A 24,244-nucleotide genomic window follows, 5' to 3' on the forward strand; every position below is an offset into this window, starting at 1 on the left:
CGCACGAGTGGAAAATCGGCTCAAAAAAGTGAAAAAGTCGCACAGTGTACGCTCAGCTTAAGCTAGCATCCAACTGGACTTACCCCTCCTTTCCACTGCACATGAGAGTGTCGCCAAACGTACCACGCAGCAATTAGCCACCATTATAGTGGATGAGTTCCTTTCTGCCGGCAGCAAAGTGATACGTTTTGGACATGCCCCAGAAGCGAGGGCTTGCTATCATTATGTTTCGAGTCTATTTTTGATGCACTACACGTCCAAAACACGTCAAACTCTGCTGTTTAGATCGAAGGAAGTCAAAAACAAAAGCACCGTAACAATCCAGAAACCTTCACAATTGCAACTATTTGTAGGTGGTTACTTTTAATACATTTGACACAGAGACAAAAAATATAGTTTATAAAAAATCTATTTATTACTATATTAATGATGATGAAAGGCAAATGATTATGAATGGTGATTCACAGTGAAATCAAATGAGACAATGAATGAACTCTGATGAAACATGACCAGGGGCCTCATTTATCAAGCTTGCTTACACACAAAACGGGGTCGGAAAACTGCGTAAGCAACTTTCCATGCAAACTTTGGGATTTATGAAAGAAAACTTGGCAGAAAAATGTACGCAACTTTAAGTTGACTAAGGACCTGGCTTACGCACATGTTGGACATGGAGAGCACCTGCAGTGCTGCTGCTGAGAAGGATAACATTATGAAATCCTGCAGCATTATCACTTGTACCGCTTTGTTTTCACACGGAACAAGACCCCCACACGCACACACACACACACACACACACACACACACACACACACACACACACACACACACACACACACACACACACACACTCATGCGCACACACACAGCCTGAAGCACAGAATGCAGAATATCAGTAGGGGGCCAGAGAGAGACAAAATGTCATGCGTTTGTGACAGTGTGTGTCCTGTCACTGTGACCTGATTGATCATGCACCCTGCCTACTTGGACAAGGGAGATTTGCGTTTGGCTGACTGGTTAGCACCTGACTTTTGCCTGGGAGTCTGGGGATCGAATCCTGATTGGACCATTTTTTTATATCCGCCACAGATCTCTCTGAAGAACTCAGCATTGACGGCTTCAGCAACGCTGTGCCACTCCGTGGATTTTCTCTTATTTGTTTTGCAAAAGCACTTCCTTTCATTTCTCCACCTCACCCACAAGTACCTCAATTTCTGCTTGTGAAATTGCGCTTCCTTGATCTGCCTTGATCTACGGTCGCCATGTCATTGGCGGAGCGCTGCAACAGCCGGCTTATGTAAATGCATGAGATCCACAAGGCACTTTGCATTGACTATTTATGGCAGTTAGTGGGCGTGGTGAGGGCGGGATGTGACTAAAAAGCAGCTGAGAAACATTCTCGTTAGTCTCTGATTTATGAAGCGGAGATTGTGTGCAGCTGTGCGTACTCCATGTTTGATAGATCACAAACCTACTTGGCGTGAGTACATTTTTTTTTGCTGAGCTTAAGTACGGTTTTAGTATGGATTCTATGCCGTGTTTGATAAATGAGACCCCAGGTCTGTTTAAGAGTTTTCTTAGTGACTCAGAAAGGTGTGATGTTTGGGTTTCTAAAATAAATTTGGCTGTTTGTTGGATCTAATTTAACAAGTTATCAAATTTATATCAACCACTCTGATGCCATTGTTTAGTCAGTCTACGCACCCTGGATCATGGACGCTCCTGGAGATCCGGTCTGCAGGCGAAGCCGTCTCTCAGAGTAATCGAGTGAGTGGGTGGGCTTCTGATGTATCTTAAGATTGTAGGCTCCCTCAGCATACGCCCGACTGTTCAAAAGATACTTCCCAGGTGGCTTCTGGCTGACAGTTTCATGACTGATGAGTGGGTGGTGGATTGAGCAAATAATTGTTGATTCAAAAAGGAAAAAATTAAATTATTCCACTGAAAAATCTGGTTTGATTCTTCACAGATGCTCATTTAGCATGAGCTGCAAGCTTTTGCTGAACTCAGAGCTCTGGCAGAACTGGCTTGAATAGGAAGTGATTACACTTTTAATGAAATGGATATTTATAAACTTTGACCAACCAGATCTGAGAAATGTAAATAGGCGTTTATCAAGACCCTCAAGCACTCCCCTGTCTGTGATGCTTAGAAAGCTTTTTTCACGTAATATATGGAGTAAATCTGTTAAACATTCATTTGTTAAAATACTGATATTATGTGAATGTAACTCATAATTAATTGATCATTAAATCACTTAACATTCATTGTAGAAAACACAGAATATGATTGTAAACCCGTGGATTGAATGAAATCATGTTATAAGGAGTAAAAGTTTCGTCTTCATGGATCTTGGAGTTGCAGCTCAGATAAGGGAGTCAGGAGGAGGAATGTATTATGGGTATCTTCTGGATGGTGCTGCTAGGAATGGTTAACCACAGAATTGTTTAATTTTTTGGTACAGGGAAGAACACAACATTCCTAGCAGAGGAAAGCTGCTGGACATCCGACTGTCTATTTGATCTCTGACATGGCTGTGGACAAATACATTTGTTAGCCTTTCACAATATTACACAATTAAGGTCACGCCATTTCTTGTGAAATTTTGTCACCAATGTAAACAGAATAGAAATTAACTCACATCTTTTTATGCACGCAGCTGTCTTTCTTCTTGTTTATTATTTTGTGTGAACGTCTGAAATTCAAATCCTTGACGTTGGATGTGCTACTACTAGTTTACCCGTTTAATTATAGATCCACTAGGATAAATACAATAAAGTTTATCTCTCACCTAATAGAATATTTACTAAGAAATCACAATGTAACCATAGAAACACTACGTGGTGTGTGTGTGTGTGTGTGTGTGTGTGTGTGTGTGTGTGTGTGTGTGTGTGTGTGTGTGTGTGTGTGTGTGTGTGCGTGCGTGCGTGCGTGTGCTCTGCCTCCTCGATCCCCAGTGAGTCGTGGAGGATGGCTGCTTATACTGAGCCAGGATTCTCTGGAGGTTTCTTCCTGTTAAAAGGGAGTTTTCCTCTCCACTGTCACTGCATGCTTGCTTAGTAAGAGGATTGCTGTAAAGACTCTGACACTAGTCAGTGACTCGATGCAACCTGCTGGGTTCCTCATATAGGAAACTTTTTACTGATTGGCTTAATGAACTGACCTGGATTGGAATGTTTATTATGTGAAGTGCCTTGAGACGACTCTTGTCGTGATTTGGCGCTTTATAAATAAACTTGAATTGAAATTTCAGTTGGATTGAAATCATGTGTGCAATTCAGCTTTGAAGAACGCTTTCACTCTTGTTTCACATCAGAATTGCTCCCTGTTGGGAACGAGCTTGCAGGTAGAACAACACACGTTACACGACTTTTTTCACAGGCAGTGGAAAGCCGGGGTTACAGAACTAAACTCAACCTGTGTGACCCACCAGGTAGAAGAACAGATCGTCCTCAGCAGCAGGTCAACAAGTGTGAAAAGAATAAAGCAGTCTTTTTCTTCTCTATAGGAAACAAACTCACACTTGTGGCCTTACGTCTACCCCAGCAAATACTCAGAACCCCCGAGACCTCAGGAGGACGACCGGTGGAAAAATGAAAGGAAGCGAGACAGGAAAGAGAAGGAGGAGAGGCCACGACCAAAGGAGGGCCTTCAGAAAGAGGAGCCCAAAGGGCAGCAGCCCCTGGAGGAGCACCAGGATGTCGGAAAGGAGACACGCATCCCCCACATGCAGTTCCCCCCTGCCTTGGCCCAGCACCAGGGTTACATGCCCTATATGCAGGGAGCTTATGCCTACAGCCAGGGCTTCGAGCCCAGCCATCCTGGGTACCGAGGGATGCCCTCAGTCATGATGCAGAACTACCCAGGTGAGATGAAGATGTAGAGCTGACCTGAGCTGCAGGGATTAGCCAACAGGAATCTGTTCTGAGATTTCCAACCAGCAGTGATAGAAAACAGAGTTTTTAGTCTTGTTTGTGTTGACAGTCTGAATGTTTTGTCTTAAGCCTCATACCTGCCAGTCAGTTACGCCTTTTCCTCATACGGAGGGAAGGTGGCAGCAGGGGAAGATGGGGAAAAACCATCCAGGTCCAGTCCAACCGTGAAGCCACCCAGTGAGGCTAAAGCTCTGGAGCTGCTGCAGCAGCGTGCTAGAAATTACCAGGGCAAGTCCCCGTCCATCCAAGACAATATCTCACATGAGCGGGAACGGGATCGGGAATGCTCCCGACCTCGAGCCTCTCCTTCACAGTGCATCTTGCCGTCTCACCATCACCTGGGGTATCCTTTGATGTCAGGACAGTACGACCTATCCTACGCCTCAGGTAAGACCTTTCTGTCACCACATGGAGACTCAAACATTTAGTACTATCTCAGTTACACACACACACACACACACAGAGTTGGAGACTGTCTAACCTACCTGCTGAATTCTGGACCTGGGACAGTCAGCTTTTGTGGGTGTTTGTTGTTCTATACGTGTTCTACTAAAATTGTTGCTGACATGAGGAAACACTTATTTATTTAAAAAATCTTATATATTTGCTACTTTTTATTCAACAAGGTCAGCATTATTTTACCTGTGCAATGCATTCTGGGGCCGTGACTTCCTTTTGTTGCAGAAATTGTTTGTAGGCATAAATAAACAATCCTGTGCTTTTGGATGCAATTTTCAAAATAAATGTTAAAGGTACCGGCCAGATTCTGTATGAAAATTGATGAGATGAAGTATAACTGCACTTAAAGCTCTTTCTGGAGTATTTCTCTTATCCAGTGGCACCATCTAGTGGCTGACAAGCATATCACACAAAAAATCTGTCACTCTGTTTTTTAAGATGGCGACTTCACAGTTTCTGTTTATAAATGTGCTTCTGTAGCTGTCAAACAGAGCTAAAACACGCTGTTTCACACGTATTATTCTCATGTCGTGTTCTCATATATTTATATTTTAGAGACTTACTTGTCCGTGAAAAGTTCATCAGCCGAGGTATTCCTTACATCTGAAGCATCTAAGCGGTAGTTTAATGCTATTGGTTAGTTCTGGTCGGCGCTCAGTTTCCTATTGCATGGAGCTCTGCGGGGCAGGGGGCGTGGTTAGCAAAAAAAAAAAAAAGATGTATTGCTTACACTATATGACAGCACATGATGAGATAATCACTTTTACGGATTTCTGACAAATCATACATGATTTCTGAGAGGAGAAAACTCCGGAAAGCAGCTTTAATCATCCAATTTAGCCAGATTCACGATTCTCCGTCAGAGAACACTGAACGTAGTTCTAGATGGGACGCTGAGAAGTAATTTATAAAACTGAAACTGAGTGTTTATGAGATTAGTCTTCCTATATGATTTAAGTTTGAAACTGGTGATAAAAGCTGACCGTCTCTTTCAGGACTCTCCTCTTCAGCCATTGTTGCCAGTCAGCAAGTGTCTGCTCCATCTTTGTACCCTGCTGCACGCAGGTGAAAATGGTAACACACACACACACACACATACACACCCACCATGTTTGCAGTACATTATTTAATTTTGAAAGATTCATGTATTTCAAATTATGAACAAAATGGACAATTCAGCTAGTGCCAGAGTCTGGGGGCCTCAGCAGCAGATGACCTGTCACCTTTGACCTTTAGCCTGGTGCTGCACAACCAGTAGGCTTTGATCACTGGACCTCAGGGACCTGCTGGGGGTGTAGGTACTAAGAAGATCACCAATGTAAGATGGTGCTTGTCCATGTAAGGCCATATAGACCAGAACCAGGATCTTGAAATGAACCCTGAAGTTGACTGGCAGCCAGTGAAACTGGAGGAGAAGCGGGGTGATGTGGGTGTGTTTGGAGGACTTCATCATCATCACCTTTATTTAACCAGATAAAACCTATTGTGATTAGAACCTTTTGCAAGGGTGACCTGGCCAAGATGCTGCATATGCATACTGAACCATACTTGGTCAGAAGTCGAGCACAGAAGGTCTAATATTAGAGACCCTAAGAAGAGCTGTTTCAGTAGAATGAGCTCTACGAAAACCAGACTGGAAGCTATCATAGATGTTATGTTCATCAAGAGCAGCTGTGAGTTGTTTAGCCACAACCTTTTCCAAGATCTTGGAGATGAACGGAAGTTTAGAGATGGGTCTGAAGCTGCTATGGAGAGAGGGGTCAAGACTCAGTTTTTTAAGAAGCGGGAGGATTACAGCGTTCTTAAAGTAAGCAGGGACCTGACCAGAAACCAGAGAAGCATTAATCATAACAAATAAATACACATTTGTGTGGACCATGGGGACTTTGGACTCTCCTGGTTTTGGTAGTTCCAGATTCAGCCAGAATATGATTGTGAAATACTTTCAAGTTTTCAGATTAGGAGAGTTTTGTAGGAAATCATAGAGGTGGCCTGTTTTTTCCTAGTGTGTAAACTGGATGTAAATGAAAGTGGTCGGTGGTGCCTCGTGTGATGAAGGTGTGAGGGTTCCTTCTCAGTAACCTGGTCGCTCTGACCTCCAGTCATCAGTTCTAGATGAGACAGCGATTGCTCCAGGGCTGCTCCGATCCCATCACTTGTTCAGAAATTAGGCCCAATCATACAAAAGGATCTGGAATTGGGTGGAAAAGATCAGATATAACCTTAAAAAACAGCAAACATGACCTTTTAAATTCCTCCTGAAGAAGAGATTTTTAATAACGTCACAGTGACGGGGTACTGATCTTCCCTAGCACATCTCTGGGGTGACGTATCGTGAGATTTTAGGCGAAAACCTCAAATTCAAATTCATTTGTCACATACACAGCCATACACCGTACGAAATGCAGTGAAATGCCTTACACAACTGCTCGTGACCTAAGAGTAGAAAATAAAATAACTACACCACGAATTAGATTGAAGGGTACATTTAACTGGGAAAGGGTAAGATAAAATATGTATAAGTTGAAGTTGAGAATAAAGTTACTGTACAACAAAATACACAGTATGGAAATGTATAAGAATGAAGAAATAAAAATATCTATACAGTAACAGCAGCTGAACAAGTATTAAATTGAAATGAAAAATATAATGTCCAGAGTTGTGCAAACCACATAGTAGTGACTTTTGCAGTGCAACTGTGCTTAAGCAAAGTCCAGACTGTCCAGTGTGTGTGAGAACCATATGTGTGGGCACTTACTATGTGGTGGTGTGATTTAAACACCGTATCGCCTGCGGGAAGAAACTCCTCCTCAGCCTCTCTGTGTTGGTCTTCAGGGAGCGGAATCGCTTTCCTGACCTCAACAGAGAGAACAGTCTGCTGTTGGGATGGCTGAGGTCCTTCACGATCTTCCTGGCCTTGGTCCAGCACTGCCTGCTGTAGATTGAGTGCAGGTCAGGGAGCTCGGAAAATACATATTTTCAGACCTCCTTCCATCAGTGAGATCATTGAATATGAGACGTGGCTGGATCTTCCAGCATGACAATGATCCCAAACACATGGCCTGGGCAACAAAGAGGTAGCTGTGTTAAACATTTTAAGGTTCTGGAGTGGCCTAGCCAGTCTCTAGACCTCAGTCTAAGGCCCAATCTAAATACTCGCACTTGCACCCTTCAGTTGCGCGTTCCCGGCCGGGGGTGCAAGTGTGGAGGGTGTCTCGATTCTCAAATGTGGAAGTTGACCACGCCCCCATTGCACCCTTAATCTGCACTTCACCCAATTCTGCAGCAATGTGCACCTCGGGCAAGGGAATTACCCACAAGTCTTTGCTGCGGGAGAAAAGGCTCAAGTTCCTTTTCTGAAAACATGTCTTTTCTAATGAAATTAGTTCATTTTAGGATGATCATTTGATGCTCTGAATGTTTTAGACAAAGCAGCAATGAAGTTGCATTTATTTCAAATAATTGCTTTATTGTTCGTTTGAAAGTTAATAAAGTTTTTTTTTTAAGTTTCACAGCATGCAGGCATGAGTTGCGATCGATGACTCGATGCTCCCTGTCTCACTTCTGCAGTTATTTGCACACTTGTGTACTACACACTCGAACCCTACTGCACTTTCTCCAAGTGCACTTTGCTGAAGACCGCAGGGCGCAGTGCGAGTGTTGAGATTGGGCCAAACAGAATCTGTAGAGGTAGTTGAAGGTCTGTGTTGCCTAGCAACATCACAGCTGTAGAAGAGATCTGCATTGAGGAATGGGTCGAAGTAGCAGCTACAGTTCGTCACACCTGGTGAAGACCTACAGGAAACCAGTGGTGCATTACAAGCTATTGAGGTGGACTTCATCCATCCATTTTCTGGACCCGCGTGTCCACGCAGGGTCGCGGGGGGCTGGTCAGTGGGCAATCAGGCGGGGTACACCCTAGACAGAGAGCCAGTCCATCGCAGGGCATATGGAGGTGGACTTTTAAGGACCAAATCATTATTTTCGCCATCCCTGTTACCATTAGGTTCTATAAATATCAGACGACATTTCCTACGATGAAAATTAGACCTGATTTTTCAGTGGGACAGCTTGGTAGCTGCCTTTTTGTCCCGCTGTATATGAATCCCTGTAAGTGTGTGTGTACATGAGGTGATGACTGGGAGGTCTCCAATTTCTAACCAAATGTGTCCTCTCCCACCTGTACAGGTATACATGATTGACCTCATCTGAGTCATGTGACCATTTCTGTTTTTGGACCACTTCACTCCCGTCTGGCACTGGGACCAGTCCCCTTTGGACTGGACTCAGCGTCTGCCGGTCCCAGGTGGGACGGCTGGTTCTGCTCTCGGACCGGAGCCGTTTGGGTGAGACCACTTCTCTAGAACTGGATGTCGGTGACCTCTGACTCCCAGCAGACCCCTCTAGACTCTTTAGTGTGTGACTGAGGATGTGTGTATTCAGTGTGTGTGTGTAAATACTGTACAGAGGAATTATTTTTAACATTCTGTTGAATGATGGATTTCCTACCTTTTTGTCTGTTAGTTTTTGTTTTTCTACTGTTGTTGATATGATATTAAAGGTGTAGCTGATGGAATCAGACTGGTCTCTTCTTCTGAAACACTCTGGTCCTCCAGCACTCACTGATGTCTAAAGCACCCAGACCCAGAGGAGCCTGTGTTTATTTGACCAGCTGACAGATCACAGGAGCCACCGACCCATTAACACAGGTGCACACCAAGGGGGAGCCAGGAAAAGATCCTGGTTCTACTTATATTACAATATTTATGTGGGCTCTCCAGGGATTATTTGGAGCTGAGGGGCGCAGAGCTCTGATCGTTGATGCGCTCCAGACAGCAGCGTCCTGAGCACGGCCACAGTAACATTCTCAAAGTGTCGCCACCTCAAAAACAAAGTTAACACGCGGTCGTGTATGTCGGCTCATATCCTTTTATGCTTTCTGTCTTTTATTTGTGCCTGATGCGCTTTGCTGCTGCGGAGCGGATCACCTGCTTCGTCCTCTGACTTCACCTCACAGGTGCTCTATGCGAGCACTCCGCTGTTTTAGCGGTCGGTGGATCTTTTAGAACTGCAGTTCAAAGGTAACTCATAAGGTGAATATATATGAAGCCAGGTAGCAGTTTTTCTTTAGGATTGAGAGGAGATGCAGGAAGATAATAAACAGGCAGGACAGAAAAATAGTCAAATAAAAACAAGTTAGTTTTTGTTCCTGGTGGTTGCAACAAACAGACACCACTGAAGGTAATCAGAAGTGAGGAACAGAAAATGAAATAATTATTTTAATGTTTAGAGCAGCAGAAACTCCGAGAGGCTGCAGGCGCATCAGTGAGTTTGCGGCCGCTGGGGAGGGGAGAGAGGTCTAACAGTAAAGATGCAAAAAGTACCTTTGTTAAAACAAATGTGTGTTAACTTTGAAAATGTGGGTGCGATTTTAATTGTCAACCCCGTCCCAGCCCGTGTTCCGGCATTGTTTTGCCGTTAGTGAACTTTGGTTTGACATCAGTATTTGCGTTCCGGGAATGTTTGATTTACAAATTAAGCAATGTGCACATCTGTTTCAAACCCACGGTGGAGTTGGGAGTCCAGGGCAGGAATCAAGTTGAGTTTCTCATTTAGGGAGTTCAGTGAACGGCTGAGCATCTTCAGCTTGTGTTAAATGCGGTGAAAGTGGAGTCCAGAGAGCAGCCAGCTGCTCCTCAAACAGGTTAACAGAAAAAGGTTGTTCACTTAATGAGAACAAATTTATTCATATTTTCTTAAAAGTTAAAATCACCACAAATCTGCATCAAAGTGTAGAGGGGTAGGAGCAGGAACGAAGTAGAAAACCCACACATGGAGGAGCTGGTCTCACAACAGCACATAACGGACGAGCCCCCCACCCCTGAGCTGCCGGAGACGCTGGCAGTGCCGCAGCATGTTCAGGATCCCCTGGAAACGTTTGTCCACCTTCATCTGGGTGAACTCCTGGATGTCCTCCTCCACAACAAAAAAATGACCTGCAACATACCACATGAGCTCAGATAATCAGCTGTTGTAGTCCTGATGCAGCAACAGAAGAGACGTTTGGTTGTTTCATGTAATAATGATCTGAGACGGGAGCAGAGTCGGGCCTTTATGGCAGGATCCTCTGAGCCTGTCGGGTTCAGGCCACACCTGAATGGCTTGAAAAGGCTTGGAGGTAACAATCTCCTCCACTCAATGGTAATGTATGAGTTACTTATGCCTCCGTTCAAAAGAACCAGCAGGTCCAGAGGTGTTGCAGCTTTTTTATAGGTGGGTGGGGCAAAACTGTGTCTGCAGGGCTTTAGGCACAGGGCTGAGTGTTATACCTGATTTAGATCATGACCTGTTAAAAACAATATCATGTGCTCTCTACCCTGTAATGTTCACAGACATCCAGACATTAGAAATTAAATACAATCAATAACATTTTAAATGATTAATATTCCTTTTTCATTACAAATGTGTTTCCTGTCAACACTTTTTATACCTTCCAGTTGAAGCAGACATCTGCTTATTTCTAACAGCTGAGCTGTGGGAGAAAATGTTCAGGCTTATTTAATCTTCTATCATCTTTGGGTTTAGTGCATTCACTTAATATTAATTATACAATCATAAATAGCAGGTGGCTCTGGGCATAGCTCTAGGGAATTTCTCTGCTCGGGGCCCGGTTCTGCCCCGTTAGACAGGAGCTGCTGTGGCTCCGTTGGAGCTCATTAGTGCGGCTGTATTCTACAAAGTTGTCATAAATAACCAACTTAGACCTGTGGCTCGTATTAAACCAAAAACCAGAGCGCACCGCGGGAGGGAGCTTTAATGAGGGTGCGGTGGGGAAACACGTCAACAACGAAACCGACCGGAATACTCGCGTAACACCGGCGCGCAAAGGTGTGGGTTTCATTTAGCAACGGGAGAAGGAAAGCACAGCTACAGAAACACAGAGGGACCGGACTGCGGGAAAAGCGTGGGTGTTAAAACACCCTCACCCCCCACGGGTGCGACGCCCATTTTTAACAAGAAAGTTAGGGAACTGTTGGTGAAATGACAGAATACATTTACTGACTGGGGAGATCTTTAGTTTTGTTTGTGCATCTGCTCAACATGCAGGAGTCCGGTCCAGCTAAACTCCGCCTGCAGGGGGCAGCACAGCCTGTGGCTGATTACTGTCTAACGCTACATCAGGCCCAGACAAACAGCTGGTTTAGTGGACCAGCTGGTGCCTCTAAGAGGAGTTGATCATAAAGCTAAACAGCAACGATAAAGTATAACTATTGATACCGTGCGCGCACACACACACACACACACACACACCTTTAGTGTCCTTGGTCTCCTGGTCCCTGAAGCGCTGCTGCAGCCTGCGTGAGTGATTGTTGAGAGTCTTCAACGGCTGACTCAGGATCCTGTATTTAGCCGTTACAGCTGAATTAAAGCCGTCCACCACAGCGTTCAGCTGCTCATATGATACACGTCCCTTCATGTATCTGCAGAACACACACACAGAGAAGGTTTCATAACTTCTGGGTAATTCCCAGGAATGCTTATTTCACAATAAACCAAATCAAACATCTAAACGTGAATGATAAAGTACTTCAGTTATGCTAAAGTACTTTCCGGCCCTCTCTGAAGGGTCACTGATAAGTAACGAGCTGTGGTTAACAGGTGAAGGTCTCCACAGTGGCCTGGGCCTGCAGCAGACCTGGGCTCACTCAGGTGTGATCACACCTGCCTTGGCCCACTTTGTTCCCACCTTCGCACACTCCATCCCAGCTGCCTTAGCCTGATGAAAACTACACCGGAATGCTTTTGCAGTCTGACTAAAGTCACATCTGTACCTCTGACTAAAGTCTGTCACATCTGTACCTCTGACTAAAGTCTGTCACATCTGTACCTCTGACTAAAGTCTGTCACATCTGTACCTCTGACTAAAGTCTGTCACATCTGTACCTCTGACTAAAGTCTGTCACATCTGTACCTCTGACTAAAGTCTGTCACATCTGTACCTCTGACTAAAGTCTGTCACATCTGTACCTGACATTTCGATAGTGACCCAGTGAGAGCCGCAAGGTTTCAGAGCGGTTAACACATACTATACAGGTTGTTGTTAAAACAGTCAAAATGTAATGTGTTGATCTTTAAACAGAAGGCACTTTTGGTACAGCTCAGTAGTGAAACATAACCAGGACCTCAGAGGTTAGAGGAGGGGGTTCTCTGAAGCTGACCCAGTAGACCTCAGCAAACAGAACAACGTGAGTGGTCTCTGAGCTGAGTGAGGCTTACTGAGGAATGCTCTCAAACTCCGGCATGGTGATGAATTTCATCTCTCTGATAAAGCATGTGCTGGTCTTCTGCAGGCTCTTGGTCTGAGCTGGCTCAACAGCTGCTGCCTCACTCTGACTCACTGCAGGCTCCTTTCCTCTGGAACACAAACAGTTACTGAAGAACAGAAGATCCCTTCAATGTTCCTCAGTGGGGAAGTTTCATGTCTGCAAAGCTGATGCTTAGTTTTTAATCTGGTCTGGTAATAGTGAGCTAGAAGCAATCACTTCTATGATAATGAAGCACATACAAACTAATCACACGATTAGCAACAACAGACTGAGATGAACCTTTACCGCTACTTAAACGTAAAACACATCTTTTTTATTATGAACAGACAAGAATCATGGTGGGAGTATTGTTCTCACCTGACAGGAGCCTTCTTCCTGGGAATGTGTATCGGCATGTTGTCCTTCATGTGCTGAACTCTGGCTAGATCCATCCGGATTGAGTTATCAAGTTTCTGAAACACAACCAGTCAGTATCTCCATTATCAAACAGCTAGTGGCAAACTTCAGGACAACTCTGTGACCCTTCTTCACCTTTGACATTAGGGAAAACACACACGGAGAGACTATGTCAGAAGGAATATTTAAAGCAGTATGACCGAGACCCATACTGGACCTTCAGATGCTTCAGCTGCTCCTTTTGTTGATCCACACATTTCTCAAACTCATCCAAAAGGCCGCTGAGGACAAACAATTCTTGTCCCAGTTTTTTCACCTTGTGTTGTGGTAATTCTGTGTGCAGAGCAGAAATAATCCACTCAGATTTATGATGGGCCACAGATCAGAGATAATCTGTCATACCTGACGCAGACAGGTCCAGCATGCGTTGTAGGGATGATATTTTGTTATGAACATGATGGCTGATATGTTCCAAGTCATCCATCGTCCTGAGTCTGTGATGACAGGTTTAAATCTTCAGCTCGGAAATAAATGCAACAAGTACAAATTAACCACAGGACACAGACCTCGGAACAATGTTTGAATCAAAGCTTCCACGTGTTTCCAAACAGACAGAAGCTACGGAGGACACGCTAAGTTCCCTCCCCAGACGGTTTTACTCAATTGTAAAGTAGAAATTACGCGGGGCTCTGTTGTTCCGCCTTCTCTCGTCGGACCGTTTCTAATGACGGACCAGGGCGGATTTGAATTCGCGGCGATCTGCGCATGCGCCGCAGCGTTGCTCTCTTCAAAGACCGCTGGAAAGGTCACTGCTGCCGTGCCTTATTTGCTCTGCTTACTTCAGTAAAAGGATTTTATCATCAAAAGTCGGTGATGAAAACAAATACGGGGGATCATTTGAAAATGCAACTGATTTTCTTTAACGTTAAAAGTGATTCAAATGTAATTACAGGCAACCCTAGGCAAGGAGTCAGTGGAATAAACATGTGGTAACTAATAATAATATTATTGATAATAATTTATGTGCTGTTTCTGTTTACCTGTGACTCTTCAAAAAAATTTTTGGGGGGGCTAGACAATGTGACCCAAGACAAAGTATAAACTAGTGTTGGGAATTCCGGGTCTTTTAAGAGAGCCGGTTCTTTTGGCTCAGCTCACCAAAAAGAGCCGGCTCTTTCGGCTCCCTAGTGGCTCCTCAGATTTTCTGTTGCGTAGAGTACATTTATAACCAAAATAATGCTAAACTATATGTAAAATGATTTACTAATATAAAAAAAATGCAATATATCAAATATTTATCATTTCTATGGATTTAAGAAATCTACACTTTCCGACTGCTGGCGCTCATTTTCTCACCATCTTCGTTGCACTCTCCTCTCTCTCGCTCTCCTTTTTCCTCCTCGTCATTCTCTCTCATCTCCCTCCACCCGCATGTGCTCTGCTGTGTGTCTGAATCTGATCCTCCCTCTTCCCTGCCCCTACTGCTCTGTGTGTGGACAGTCTGGACACGCAGTTACACATGTTGACCTGTAGCTTGCACCAAAGCAAGAGGGGAGGGGACGGCTCCCAATGACGAGCCGGCTCCCATCGTTCACTTCAAAGAGCCGGCTCTTAGAGCCGGTTCGTTCGCGACCGACACATCACTAGTATAAACACATTGTGTGTGTGTGTGTGTGTGTGTGTGTGTGTGTGTGTGTGTGTGTGTGTGTGTGTGTGTGTGTGTGTGATAAATATTTAAAATGCTGTTATTTTATTCATTTCACCTGGGATCTACAAAGTAAGTAATACGTAAATGTTATTTCTACAGCACTTATCACAGACATAGAATCGCCAAGTGCTTCACATAGAACAAAACAAAATAAGACAAAGTCATAAAATCTTAAAGGAGACATAACATGCTTTTAAGTTATTCCTTTTTACATCTAAATCCTTCAGTTGGGGTCTAAATACAGTCAAGCTGCAGTTCTTTGGTCTGATTTCCTCATTATTGTTGCTCTACAGACCCTCATCTACCCCTGTTCTGAGTGTGGCAATGTGGATAAACGAGGGCCCGGGCGGGATTCGATCCCCAGACTCCCGGGTGAGAGTCATACGCTCTAACCAGTCAACCAAAGGGACATCCCCTTGGCCAAGTAGCCAGGGCGCATAATCAATTGGGAAATTGTGACAGGATGCTCACACTGTCACATCTTCCCCCCTCTTTCTACAAGCACGTCCTCGTGCTCCCGCGCAGGGTGCCACAAACTTCACATCCATGGACCTACTTGACAGTACTACATGGATCCTGCCAACAACGCCAAATGTGGCAAGGTGGGTAAACGAGGGCCCGGGCGGGATTCGATCCCCAGACTCCCGGGTGAGAGTCATACGCTCTAACTAGTCAGCCAAAGGGACATCCCCTTGGCCAAGTAGCCAGGGCACATGATCAATCGGGACATTGTGATAGGATGCTCACACTGTCACATGAGGAGAGTCTTGAGAACGAGCCGTTTTTGGGTACTGTCTCTTTAAATCTGGAGGAGGAGCTGTAAACTCCGCCCCCTTCCATAGTGCAGACCTGTACTCTCCTCCCCCAGCCGGACTTTGTAGTTCTATAGAGAAATCATTATTTAGCATAGCAGAAACATGTGTATCTTACACATCTTTCATCCAAATCTTTACTAATTTAGGGTGCACATTCATGATACTCACAGAATGAACCATAATGATTGATGTTGGCGACCCTGATGTTGGTGACCCCCCTTTTCCCTCTTGTAAACATATTTATTTATTTTCATCTGTTTTTTGTCACATAGTTAGAAAGTCAAACTCTCCCCTCCTCTTTTTTATCCGGGCTTGGGACCGGCAGTGGCAGAGTAAGAGAGGTTTTTTTTTTTTTGCTTTTATTTTAGTTTATGATTTATTTATTTATTTATTTGCTTTTTATATTTTGTTTTTGTTTTTTGTGTGTTTAGGGATTACATGTTTGAAAGTTCACCCATCTCTGAAACAGAAAATCATAATGAGAACATCAGGCAGAACATGGAACAGTCTCTATCCCCACAGTCAAACTTTTGGTTTGCACTACTGTACACAGGATGTGCAGAGAGTGTGTGCATGCTCCATGCAGACACATTTCTTGCATTTCAAACAGGTCATGCTAGTCTTAGAGTCATTGAGAGTGGGGCATACCTGGCACCTACCACGCTTCTTGCCGGCTGTTTGTGCCACTGGAGGAATTTGGGTGCTTGTTTCTGTCTGTAAGTCTCTCACTACAGCTACAGCAGCTGTTGATGCTCTTGGAAGGCACGGTCTTCTCTCAATCTGAGGTTTCACCAGTGCATTACCAAGGTGCTCCAGGAAAACCCTCCTTCGGCTCAGTTTCTCCCCATTCCAGTCTTTGTTTATCTCTCTCCACATCACGAATGCATTGTATGCACTCACATCAATGATGTGGAAGAAGATGACAAGGGGCCAACGGACAGTCATGCGTCGACAATTAACACATTCTCACTCCCAGCGCCCCAAAAACAAATGCTTGGTCAGCTACCCTCCACGTCAGACCCCTGATGCCTAAAGTGCCCTTTTTCGTTACTTATGTGCGAATAGGGGTTTTTCCCTTTTTTAACTGTAGATCCCAGTGCAGCGTTACACTGACGCGATGGGATGTCCGCTGATGCGGCACCGAACCAGCTCATTTAACCGCACCTAAACCTTAACGTTTCACTATTTACAACCTTCCCCTCACCCTCATCCTAACCTTAACCCTCTTGCTACCTAAAACATTACTCTCACTGTGATCAAGCATTTGTTTCCCATGCATTCTGACTGTGAATTTTTGTATTTGCCGCCCAAGGGGAACGTTAGAACATACCATCTGGCGAGGGGGAGGTTACAAATACCCTCTACTTTTAACCTCCACAGTGGTAGTTGAAACCTCCCCCTCGCGTTGGCTCGGTCCAAACCCGACCAATGACGAGGCGGCTCCCGCCGTTCACTTCATAGAGCTGGCTTTTAGAGCGATCGACACATCACTAACGTGTTCGCTAGCAAGAGGGTTAAGGTTAGGATAGGGGTGAGGGGAAGGTTAAACAAGAGGACAAGGTTAGGGTGAGACACAATGAGCTTGTTTGTTGCCCTGGCTGCGGACATCCCATCGCGTTAGTTTTACGCTGCATTGGGATCTGCAGTTAGAAAAGGGAAAACCCCTTTTTGCACACAAGTAACGAAAAAGGGCACTTTTGGCGTCAGGGGTCTGAGGCGGAGGGTGGCTGACCAAGCGTTTGTTTTTGACGCGCTGGGAGTAAGAATGTGTTGCGACAACTGTATGTGGCTGTGGCTTGTTTCCTTCTGCAGCATCCACGTTCTGCTCACTGATCGTTTCGGTTTGCTGATCTGGGTTAAAACGTTCAGTCTTTAGTCTCAAGATCAGATTTTGACTTTCCAGATTTGTAGTCAGTGACTCGAGTTCAGAGACTTGTTCCTTCAGGATTCCCAACTCTTGCTCGTGCTGCTTTTTGCTTCTATGCCGATCTACCTGGAGGTCAACAATGACTTTACAGACATTCTTTAGGACTCAAAAGGGAACATTAAATACCGAAAAAACCTATCAAGTTTAGTTTCATTTTCCTCCATCTGTTCTAGTTTGGTCATCAGATCATCATGACCTTCACTGCCCACGTCTCTGTTTTGGGCAAGCTCAGTCTCCAAATCAAGTCTGATCTTCTGTTCGTCTCTAAGTTGGTTTTCCAGGCTCTCACACAGGCCAGATGTTTCCTGGAGTTGCTGGTACAGCTGGAGTCTGAGCTGCTGTTCGTTGGTGAAACCTGTTTCCAGGTTTTCACAGACGACAGATTTATCCTGGAGTTGATGTTTGACTCTCTCCAGCTGTTCAGCCAACTCCTGGTGAGAAGCAGCGTTCTCAGCGGTCAGGTTTTCCACGACCAGTCTGAGTTCTGAGTTGCTCTGAGTCAGATCTTTGATCTGCTCTTTAAGATCTGAGTTCTCACAGACTATTGCCCTGTTAGAGTCCAGCTGAGCCTCGTAGCTAACTCTGAGCTGCTTCTCCATGTCCAGACTGCTGCTAAGTTCTTCACAGACGGACATTTTTTCATGGAGCAGCTGTTTAAACTTCTGCAGATCCTCACACATCTGTTCTGATTTAGTTTCTACAGCCTGACCACTTCTCAGTGTCTGACTGAGCTCCAAGTTCTTCTGTTTCAGGTCATTGATCTCCTTCTTGAGATTTCCGTTCACTGAACTCATTTGATCTTTAGTTTTTTTGAGTTCTTCCTCACAGGTCAGGCGGAGCTCGTTTTCTTTGTTCAAACGTTTCTCTAAATCTTCGCAGATTAGCTTCTTCTGTTTGAGCTGATGCTTGAAATTGTTTTGCTCTTTTGTTTTGCAAGGGGATGAGTGGAAGACGGCTTTTAAGACTCCTATTGGACATTATGAGTATTTGGTTATGCCTTTTGGGTTGACTAACGCCCCTGCTGTATTCCAGGAGCTTGTGAACTCTGTGTTGGGCGATTTCCTGAATAAGTTTGTAACAGTTTATTTAGATGACATTTTGATTTTTTCAGAGGACTCTGCACAGCATGTGGAACATGTTAGAGCAGTTCTCCAGCGGTTGTTGGAGAATCGCTTATATGTCAAAGCAGAGAAGTGTTTGTTTCATGTCCCACAGGTCAAGTTCCTCGGGTTCATCGTGGAACACGGGAGGCTCAGAGCGGATCCGGAGAAGGTCCGCGGGGTCACGGAGTGGCCCACCCCCTCATCCAGGAAACAGCTGCAGCGCTTCCTGGGATTTGCGAACTTTTACCGGCGCTTCATTAAGGGATACAGCCAGGTAGCCGCACCGCTAACTAACTTAACGTCTGTGAAACGCCCATTTGTCTGGTCCCCAGAAGGCGAGGCTGCTTTCCAGGAACTTAAGAGGCGCTTCACCGCCGCTCCAGTCCTCCACAGACCCGATCCCCAGAGGCAGTTCGTGCTAGAGGTGGATGCATCTGAGACCGGGGTGGGGGCGGTCCTCTCACAGGTAGCGCCCGAGGACAATAAACTGCACCCGTGTGCCTTTTTCTCCAGGCGGCTGTCCCCGACGGAAAGCCGTTACGACGTGTGAGACCGGGAGCTGCTTGCGGTGAAACTCGCCATCGAGGAATGGAGGCATTGGCTGGAAGGAGCAGAACAGCCGTTCCTAATATGGACAGACCACAAGAACTTAATCTATCTGAAAGAAGCCAAACGTCTTAACCCCCGCCAATACAGGTGGTCGTTGTTTTTCTCACGCTTTAATTTTCAGATTTCTTATCGCCCTGGATCAAAGAACACTAAACCCGATGCCTTATCCAGACTGTATGCACCAGACCAAGAACCCGAGCCCGAACCCATCCTTCCTTCGTCGTGTGTGGTAGGTGGGATCACCTGGGAGATCCGGGACAAGGTTTTGGAGGCACTCAAAACCGAGCCTGGACCAGGGGGACCCCCAGGGAGGCTATTCGTTCCTCAGGCGCTTAGGGGGCAGGTTATACATTGGGCACACACAGGAAGGTTTTCCATTCATCCAGGTGTGGGACGCACTATAGCTCTGATACGACGGACCTTCTGGTGGCCCTCCATGTATATAGACATTAAGAACTATATTTCAGCTTGTCATGTGTGCGCTCAGCAAAAGGGAGACCACCGAGCCCCAGCTGGGCTCCTCTGTCCCCTTCCTAATCCGTCACGTCCCTGGTCGCATATAGCGCTGGATTTTGTTGTAGGTCTTCCAGAATCTCAGGGCTTCACATGTATCATGTCTGTGGTCGACAGGTTTTCAAAAGCATGTCATTTGGTGCCTCTTAAAGGCCTTCCCTCCTCGACTGTTACTGCCAAACTCCTTGTGAAGCATGTTTTTAGGCTGCATGGTATTCCCACGGAGATTCTGTCTGACCGGGGTCCCCAATTTGTGGCTCGGGTCTGGAAGGAGTTCGCAGAAGCTCTGGGCGCCAAGGTCGCCCTCACCTCCGGCCACCATCCTCCGACTAATGGGCAGTGTGAGCGGTTAAACCAAGAGCTGGGCGCCATGCTGCGTTGTGTCTGCTCCTCCCAGCCCAACACCTGGAGCACACATTTAGCATGGATCGAGTATGCTCACAACTGCCATGTATCCACCTCCACCGGTCAGTCACCATTTGAGGCATCTCTGGGTTACCAACCCTCACTGTTTCCACAGCAGTCCTCGGCTTCAGTCTCCATCCCGCAGTTTCTCAGGGGGGCCAGACAGGCATGGGCCTCTACCCGGGCGGCTTTGGAGCGCACTGCCGCCAGGAACAAGCAGCTGGCAGACCGACACCGGCGCCCCGCCCCGCTGTACTCTCCGGGTCAGGATGTTTGGCTGTCTTCCCGGGACATCCCGCTAAAGGCCTCCTCTAGGAAGCTCACTCCGAGGTTCATCGGCCCCTTCAGGGTCCTGGACACGCCTACTCCCACCACGTTTCGGCTGGATCTCCCCAGGAACATGAAGGTACACCCTGTATTTCACATTTCCTTGGTTAAACCCGTTGGTTCCAGTCCTCTTTGCCCTGCTCCTGCGCCTCCGCCGCCGGCCCGGCTCTACAAGGGGGGACTGGTCTTCAGTCCGGCGTATCCTCGACTCCCGACCCCGTGGTCGTGGGGTCCAGTACCTGGTTGACTGGGAGGGGTACGGCCCAGAGGAACGCTCCTGGGTCCCGCGCTCCTTCATCATGGACCATTCCCTCATTTGGGACTACGAGGAGTCGGTTGCTAGGACACCAGGTGGCGTCCGTTGAGGGGGGGGCATTGTTGTGTGACGGGGTGAGTACTCCCTCTTCTCCACAACATCTTTGTAAGACTGTCATTCCAGGAGAGGGCACTCACCAGCTGCGGGGCATTACCGATCAGCGGCAGCTGCAGATCCTCTAATCAACCGCAGCAGAGCTCTATTTAAGAGGAGAGGGAACCACTTCACATCGCTGGATGATTAACTACTCACGGTAGAATCTTGCCACTCAGTTCTAGGTTTTGCTTGGTCTCTGCTCAGACATTTGTGCTGTCACAGTTTTTGGATTTATCTGGTTTTTTAGTGCTTGGATTTTTTGGTTTTGGACTCACGTCTGTTTCATCTTCAGGATACTTGGAATCTCTGAACCATTGTTGGATGTACCTACCTGGAAGTCACCATAACCCGCCTGGATTACAATTCTCAAGGTTTGCCTCTCCTCCTTCTCCACTGCCCTCTGCCGCCATCATCTGGCTCCCTCTCCTGGACACCCCGTCACACCATTTGCCCTCCCTGCTGGCTTCTGGACTCGTGCCGGCTTCGTTGTACTTGGATATTTCCAGGACACTTTTAGTTAGGTTAAATAAATCATTGTTTGAACTTTCTTCTTTGTCATGTGATGATTCTTCATGTCGTGGGTTAAACACCATCCCAGGGACATGACAGTTTGAGCTTTCTTCATGCCTAATGAACTGCTTTAGTGGTGGTGGAGCAAGGGAGTGTAAGACTTTATATATTAAACAGACTCTTTTAAGTTTCATTAAGTTATTGAAGTTCAGTAATTTATGTTTTGTAACACATGACAATGGTGGTGGGAAGTCGGTTTTTCGTCAAGTAATTTTAAACTTCTTTTATAAATGTTTGCTATAGTTTTAAGTGTTGTTGGACAAGCAAGTTACCAGGATGTCAAACAATAGTCCATATGAAAGATGATCATTGAGTAAAAATAACGTTTTTGCAACATTCATATTTAGATTATTACGTATATGAGTAAAATTTCGATTATCAAATTTAAGTACCTGGGACACTTTGATTATATGACTCTTGAAGGATAATGTAGGGTCTAGAATGACCACAAGCTATTTAAATTCTGGTACTAGATCAAGCTCTACTCCATCCAGGATTATATTTGACTGCTTCAAGTTTAAGGGGCGTTTTGAAAAATCATCATCCGCATACATTTGAGCAAATATATTTGGACAGACTTCAGGTAAGTTATTAATAAAAAGCGAGAACAATAAAGGCCCAAGAACAGATCCTTGAGGAACTCCTGTATCACAGTCCAAATATGGAGATTTAACCCCATCCCACACCACACACTGTTTCCTGTGTGAGAGATATGAGGCAAACCACTGAAGTGTCTGACTGGAGATATTAAACTGAGTCAATCTGGACAACAATATCTGAAGGTTTACAGAGTCGAAAGCCTTCTTCAGATCTAAAAATATAGCTCCAACACAGCAACTCTTGTCCAGCAAGCTCTTCACGTTCTCCACTAACATACACAGGGCAGTATCTGTGGAATGATGTGCCCGAAAGCCAAACTGCAATGGTTGTAATGAGGGTTGGGTGTTTTCTAGGTGAGCAGTGAGGAGTTTAACCACCCACTTCTCAGCTATTTTAGATACGACCGGGAGTGTCACCTAAAAACCTGAAAACAAGGCGAATACTCATTCTTTCTAGGTGAAACCTTACTTGTGTCAGCCTTTAGAAATCAGATTTGCTTATCATACTGGCAAAACATGCAAATAAAACTGAATTGTGTGGTGACGGTGGCACAGGAGTAAAGTGCTCACCACGTAATCAGAAGCTTGCAGGTTAGAGCCCCGCTCAGTTTGTCGCTGTCATTGTGTCTTTGGGCAAGACACTTAACCCCCCTTGCCTAATTACTGGTGGTGGTCAGCGGGACCGGCGGCACCTGTGCTCCTTGCCTCTGTCAGTCCGCCCCAGGGCAGCTGTGGCTACTTTGTAGCTCATCCCCACCAGGGTCAGACTGGTCACTGCAGACGCTGAACCAATCCGCCTGTTGATCTCCCGATCCCTCCTACCCTCACTCATGAACAAGACCCCGAGATACTTAAACTCCTCCATTTGAGGTAGGACCTCTGCCCCGACCCGGAGTTGGCAAGCCACACTTTTCCGGTCGAGAGCCATGGTCTCAGATTTGGAGGTGCTGATCCTCATCCCAGTTGCTATGTTAAGGGCATAATTACTTGTAACTCAAAGAATGTAATGTATTTGTTAAAAGGCCCGTGATAAAGTCTATATTGGTAAAACAACAAGGCCACTCAAACAGAGGATCAGTGAACATAAGAGTTCAATTGGAAGAAAAGACTTGACTTATCCAGTAGCAAGCCATTTCAATGACTTTTCACACCCTATGTCTTCACTCAGATTCCAGGGGATTGAACATATTTCATTACATAGAGGAGGTGATATAGATAAAAAAAAAAAACTCTGCCAAAGGGAACTGTTCTGGATCTACACGTTGAAAACACTTCAACCACTAGGTTTAAATGAGGATTTTGAAATGTCTGTGTTTCTTTAACTCTCCCACTGTCTTCATGGGCGATCCCGTGAGGAAAGTTGACCATGGAGCAGGATTGATGGTTTATCCCTTGAGGTCCACGTGGCAGGGGTGAGGTGGTGCTCACTCATCACCCCTGCCACAAGTTGGTTTTAACCAGACGTTAGCCTGTTGCCTCTTACTAACCTCTGCTCTTCCTCGCAGAAGCTTCTGGTTCCTGATCTCCAGCAGTTACCTCTTCAGGCATCCGTCAAACATTTTAATAAACTGTTTTAGCTCATTTGTCTCCTGAGATTCTCTGCATGAAGGTCAGGTTATTGCAAAAATCATGACATTAGCAATTGCACCACTCTGTTAAACAGCTGATATTAATTTCAAGTGTATCTTTGAAAATACGTTGAATGTCAAAGTGAATGAAAGGCATCCATTCAGCTTTCAGTGTCTAATGCAGGATTTTATGGACAGGCACCAAAACAGGGAATTTATAAATTGAGATTTATTTACCAAATCAGGAAACCATAATAAAATACTAATGTTTAAATTCCAGAGGAGGGAGGAAGGCTTTATAGCAGCATCCATATAGCTGGTATCCAGCACGTTTTAGTTGTTTCCCTGCTCCAACACACTTGAATCAGTGGTTGAATTACCTGTGCAGCAGCTCTGCAGAAGCCTGTTAATTATCTGCTGACTGAAATCAGGTGTGTTGAAACAGAGTTAAAACTAAAACATGCTGGATACCGGCCCTCCAGGCCCAGAAGTAAATACCCCTGCTTTATAGGCACAGAGAACTCCCATCATGATCCTGGAGACGGCACAAGGAGATGATGACATGAGTGTG

The 24,244-nt window shown here is 45.5% G+C and overlaps 2 protein-coding genes across 10 annotated transcripts in view; one reads left to right on the top strand and one right to left on the bottom strand.

Moving 5' to 3' along the window:
* Positions 1-9,905, top strand: part of LOC107396551 (zinc finger protein 609) — a 37,329-nt gene extending 27,424 nt beyond the window's left edge. For 3 of the 8 annotated variants that reach the window (XM_054747219.2, XM_054747218.1, XM_054747220.2), the window contains exons 7-10: positions 3,509-3,866; positions 4,005-4,322; positions 5,390-5,459; positions 8,583-8,970. In XM_054747219.2, coding sequence (XP_054603194.1) covers positions 3,509-3,866; positions 4,005-4,322; positions 5,390-5,459; positions 8,583-8,592 — 756 coding nt within the window. In that variant the 3' untranslated portion in view covers positions 8,593-8,970. Of the gene's footprint in view, positions 1-3,508; positions 3,867-4,004; positions 4,323-5,389; positions 5,469-8,582 lie in introns of all 8 variants that reach the window. The other 5 variants (XR_011516217.1, XR_011516215.1, XR_011516214.1 and 2 more) reach the window with 5 other exon arrangements.
* Positions 9,906-10,121: 216 nt separating this feature from the next.
* Positions 10,122-13,903, bottom strand: ska1 (spindle and kinetochore associated complex subunit 1). Of its 2 annotated transcripts, XM_015976313.3 has the most exons (7): positions 13,684-13,903; positions 13,520-13,611; positions 13,335-13,450; positions 13,079-13,173; positions 12,672-12,809; positions 11,706-11,875; positions 10,122-10,390 (listed from the first exon to the last, which is right to left on the bottom strand). In XM_015976313.3, the coding sequence occupies exons 2-7, from the start codon at positions 13,599-13,601 to the stop codon at positions 10,242-10,244; spliced, it is 750 nt and encodes a 249-aa protein (XP_015831799.1). In that variant the 5' UTR covers positions 13,602-13,611; positions 13,684-13,903; the 3' UTR covers positions 10,122-10,241. The 2 variants fall into 2 exon arrangements, with proteins under 2 accessions (XP_015831799.1, XP_070400219.1); XM_070544118.1 differs by having other exon boundaries at positions 13,520-13,903.
* Positions 13,904-24,244: the final 10,341 nt, after the last annotated feature.

Source organism: Nothobranchius furzeri, chromosome 14 (assembly GCF_043380555.1).
Source record: "Nothobranchius furzeri strain GRZ-AD chromosome 14, NfurGRZ-RIMD1, whole genome shotgun sequence".
NCBI lineage: Eukaryota > Metazoa > Chordata > Actinopteri > Cyprinodontiformes > Nothobranchiidae > Nothobranchius > Nothobranchius furzeri.